The 5,000-nt window shown below is 37.8% G+C and overlaps 1 protein-coding gene across 1 annotated transcript in view; it reads left to right on the top strand.

The window, feature by feature from the left end:
* The window catches only part of LOC125645630 (mucin-4-like), a 90,705-nt gene that overhangs the window by 69,977 nt on the left and 15,728 nt on the right, over nucleotides 1–5,000 (top strand). The window contains exons 30-34 of the mRNA XM_056141956.1: nucleotides 836–1,162; nucleotides 1,393–1,591; nucleotides 1,939–2,198; nucleotides 2,713–2,923; nucleotides 3,115–3,325. Coding sequence (XP_055997931.1) covers nucleotides 836–1,162; nucleotides 1,393–1,591; nucleotides 1,939–2,198; nucleotides 2,713–2,923; nucleotides 3,115–3,325 — 1,208 coding nt within the window. The remainder of the gene's footprint in view (nucleotides 1–835; nucleotides 1,163–1,392; nucleotides 1,592–1,938; nucleotides 2,199–2,712; nucleotides 2,924–3,114; nucleotides 3,326–5,000) is intronic.

Consider the following 5,000-nt stretch of genomic DNA (forward strand, 5'->3'; position numbering starts at 1 on the left):
GCGTGTCACATGCCATTTTCGATGACCTTTGACCTTTTATGTAATGGTCAAATAATAGAATTATTTGGAATTTTTGTTGTCCAGACAATTACTTTTCTGTTTTTTGACATACTAGGTCTTTGATATTTGGTATGTGGGTATACCATGATATGACAGTGTGTCACGTCATGCCATTTTTGATGATCTTTGACCTTGATCTTTTATGTAAAAATCAAATGATAGAAATTTGGGGCTAGGCCTTTGATATTTGGGGTGTTGGTATACCATGAGACAGTGTCACTTGCCATTTTTGATGACCTTTAGCCTTGACCTTTTATGTAAAGGTCAAATGATAGAATTTTTTAGACATATTTGTTGTACGGACCATAACATTTCTGTCTTTTGACATAGGCCTTTGATATTTAGTATGATGGCAAGATTAATTTACTATGACATGTTCACAGCACTGTTCCTTTTTTGAAGCTCGTATACATATAGCTTCATGTACCATAAGTCTTAATTTTCCACTTTAAAGATGATCCCTAAAAAATGTTTTTAAAAATGATGGAAAATGGAAGGGGAGATATCAGTTTTCGTTTCTATTTTTTCTTAAAATTGCCTTTGAGATTTAATTCTGACACTCTGCACCTGGAGGAAAAGAGTCAGGATGTACCTACTAAGAAAGAATTTCCCATCTTTTCCCCAACGGATGAGTGATAATCATGCACAGAGCTGTTTGAATTAATGTTTGATTCTTTGAACAGACATTGTCTTCTGATCAACACAAAGTACTTAATGTACTGAAAGTACAAAACAAGGGCAGCTGCCATTAGATAATGTTCTCATTTGATTGCAGATTTATTCTAATGGCTATATTTCTGTTGATGAGAGATTTGATGACAGAAAACCAACACTTCTGTCGGGCACATTTGGAACAGCAGTCAATAAGATGCTGGCTCCTTTCTGGACAGACATTGACCTGACTTATGGCTCAGGTATCTGGTATCAGCTTTATCAGAAGTTTGGAGAGCGAGATGATGGTGCCGTCCTGGACGGGGTGAAGGATCACATTGTTAACAACATAAAAGATCAAAAAGATGTGATTTCATTCGATCCTAACACTGCTCTGGTTGTTACCTGGGAGAATGTAGTGCCCTCTCCAAGGTCACTTTATTCATCAAAGGTATACGTGTAATTGCTGTCATAAACTGATTATTTTGTGCTTATGAATTTACTTAAGAATGATGTCTATTCCATATAAAATTCAGAAAAAGAAAAGAAAGGAAAAAAAGAAAGGAAAACCTCTTGAAATATCTTGATTTCAGAAATCATATTTTTTCTTTCTTGAATTAAGGCATATTCGCTGTCCATCTGGTGTATAAACCCAGAGTTGTCCATTCTTACCCATTTCAGAATGCCACGTTCCAGCTGGTTGTTGCCAGTGATGGTGTAGCCACATACATCTCCTTCCTATATCACTCAGTGCACTGGGATGCTACAAATCCTGCAGTGATGGGGTTCAGGTGTGGAGATGACCTGTCTAATACCTACAGCCACCCCACCTCACTCTCCAGTCGATTCTACCAAACAGTCTCAGACCAGGGATACAATAGTCAGTCATTTAAACTATCAACGTAACCATTCATGTGACATTAATGTGTTATGCAGTGTTAATCAACGGAGCAAATTAATACCGTATTACGGATATTTTCTGCATTTGTCCATTTTTTGCGGATATGAAAATCTGCAAAAATTACAATCGCAAAAATCATATATTGATACATATAGGTATAGATAGGGATAATACAACTTTATGTCAGAAATTGAAAATGCAGAATATAATTTGGTACCTTTTACAGATCGGATCACAAAAATTTCCGCCCGCAGAAAATACCCATTATACAGTATATTGAATTACATGTAGTAATTAACTGATCATGTGCTTTGTGTGATCTGTAGGGAACAATGTGAGTGGCCTTTGGATATACAGATTAGACACTTGTGCCAAGGCAGAAGACAATTTCCGTGCTAAATGTTACTCCTGGCTGACATTGGACAGCGTTTTACAGCAGAGTCAGGTGACGCAGGCGAACTCCCTTCTCCCGGTGTGTCCCTGTAATACTGTCCAGGCTAACCTGGACTCGCAGTTTGTTCAGTCCCGGGCTGAATCCAACTGTTACTTTGTACAATCATCTCCAGCTAATACTAACTACACAAGGGTAAGTCGGGGCATATACATACGAGACATATTAGCATGAATTTCATTTGCATAAACTCAACTATTATGGTAGTATTATATTTACTTTGCATAGCTTTACTTTTTCTGCTTGATTAGGATTTTTATTGGTTATTGTTTAGTCATGCTGTTTATCTAGCTGCAGAACTGAAGCTCTATATGGGAAACTTGGGATATTTTTCTCACACACATACACACACCCCAGAGAGATAAAGGTCTTAACTATTGTATACCCTGAATTTTTCATCTGATTTTTATTTTTGCTTATTTCATCCTTATCCTGATTGGGTGAATTCTAAAACTTGTAAATTTATCCTTCATCATTAAAGTAGTAATTGATGCTTTCAGGTGAATTTAAGATGGGATGAAATAAGTTTTAGTTTGGGCAAAAATAACATGATACAAAATTTTCCAGTGTACAGTCTACTCAAAGGCAATGGACTAAAAATTGCGCAAACTGTGGCAATTGCATTTATAACAAACACTGTTTACTTCAGAAATGCTGTTACTCTTCGTGGGGGTCTCTGCTGTTTTCCTCCCCTGGAGCTGGGTATGTGTTCTTGTACAATCCCCTCACTCTCCCCTCCATGGCTGCTGACACTGATGTGAAGCCCTATACCTGGTGCTGTAGGGAAGCCAGAATGTGTGAAGACTTCTACATCCAACGCCCCTCTGACAACTGCTACAATTACAGACCAGTTTCCTCAGGTCAGTTAAAATTGTGGAATTTGCTGTAGATCTGATTATATTCCTGCAGCTCTAGAGAGCTTATACATTGAATGAGATAAAAGTTCCAGGTCAGCTGTAGTTTGAATGCGACGTTTGAATGTGACGTAGTTTGAATGTGCCGTAGTTTGAATGCGACGTAGTTTGAATGTGACGGTTTTGTTTTGATTCAGCTGCAGTCTCCCCAGTGATAAGTTACTACCCGCTGAGACTGACCGCCACAGTAGGAGAAATGATGGACATCACGGCTATAGCCCAGGTCGAGGGAAATGACTATGTTAGTTTGATCCTGTCTGGATCTGTTAGTGCTAACATCACAGAGAGAGGAATGTCGGCTGTTCTGTATAGATGGACTGTGAAGGACACCTCTCCTAAATCTTTACAGTGAGTACTATAGTTTGATATTTACAACAAAAGATATTTACAATGGATTTTTAATTTAGTCAAGTTATAATCACAGGGTTTTTTTTAGGGTCTGTAGAGGGCTGAAATTTGGCCCCATTCCCAATGCTGAAAAGCAGGTGTTTTTCCCCAAAATGATGCATAAAAATTGCCAAATGATGGATGCTTTGATAAGAATATGTTATGAGGGGCCATCCAACCTCAGTGCCACTCTGTTGCAAAAAAAGTGTGATAGTTTTATCTCTGCCAAAGAAATTAAAGCTTGTTTAAGCTAGCCACAGTGATAATAGAATATCAAATGATTAACTTTTTTCTTGTTTTTCATATTTATTTCTTTGAAACAAATTTCCCAATTTCAATCAAATATTGCTATTTTCCCCAAACTTGAAGGCCCTGGCCCCTGGATTCAAGGGGTAAAAAAATCCCTGAATCAATGCTATGAATGTAATATTGGATGGTTGCCCATTGAAAATCCATTTGTAAGCTATAATTGAATGAAAAATTTTGATTTCAGCCACACGATATTTGGTGGAAAAGGAAATTGTCTTGTCTATATATATATCTGTAATATGTCTGTTTGTTCAGATTGTGTCTAGATTTTAAATTATTAACAATTAAATGTTCACAATTAACACAAAGGTTTCTATAACTTGAATGTGTAAGGCGATCTTGGCTCAAAGTAATTATACCCCCTGCAACAAGTTGGGGGGGGGGGGGGGGTATACTGGAATCGGGTTGTCCGTCTGTAGACGCAATGGTTTCCGGGCTCTAAAGCATTATCCTTTCCACCTATCGTCACCATATCATATATATGGACTACCCATGGGATGAAGATGTTCCCTATCAATTTTGAGGTCAAAGGTCAAGCGCACTGGACATCGAAGTAGCAATATGGTTTCCGGGCTCTAAAGCGTTATCCTTTCCACCTACAGTCACCATATCATACATATGGACTACCCATGGGATGAAGATGTTCCCTATTGATTTTGGGGTCAAAAGGTCAAAGGTCACGCACACTGGACATCGAAGTAGCAATATAGTTTCTATTTAAATTCTTTAACGGCTTTTTTCATCGCATGGCGATGCTGTGTTCCTAGATAATCCATTTCTCCCTACAAACGAGAGTACCCAAGGTTTGTCATGCCATTTGTTTTTTACACTCAGAAAAGAGGTAGTTTATACCTATTACCAACACCCTTTGGGAGATTGGGGTAAGCGAGGGGTATTCTTAGTGAGCATTGCTCACAGTACCTCTTGTTTATAAATGGTCAAGAAGATTGGGAGAGATAGTATAAAATTCGATGTTGTCCATGCCTTGGTAAAGCAGAGATTTGTAGAAAGATGTGTAAATATAGTTGTGATGTAACCCACAGGGCACATTATTTACTCGCCCCTTGATATATGAACTCTTCAACATTTTGGAAACAGATTTCATCTCATTTCAAATTAGCCCAAATCCATTTTTGCTACTTCAAATCAATGATTATACTAATAGATCGCCTAATTCTAAATTTGTATACGAAGGATAGGTGGCAAATGAGTGAAAATAAAATTAAAGCAAAAATTTCCCTGCGTACAGTTCATGTAGTACATGTAGTCCAATCAGGTCAGCTGCAGCAGGAGTGTTTCAAATATTACATCATCTTCATTTAATATC

This window comes from Ostrea edulis, chromosome 6 (genome assembly GCF_947568905.1).
Source record: "Ostrea edulis chromosome 6, xbOstEdul1.1, whole genome shotgun sequence".
In the NCBI taxonomy this organism is placed as follows: Eukaryota; Metazoa; Mollusca; class Bivalvia; order Ostreida; family Ostreidae; genus Ostrea; species Ostrea edulis.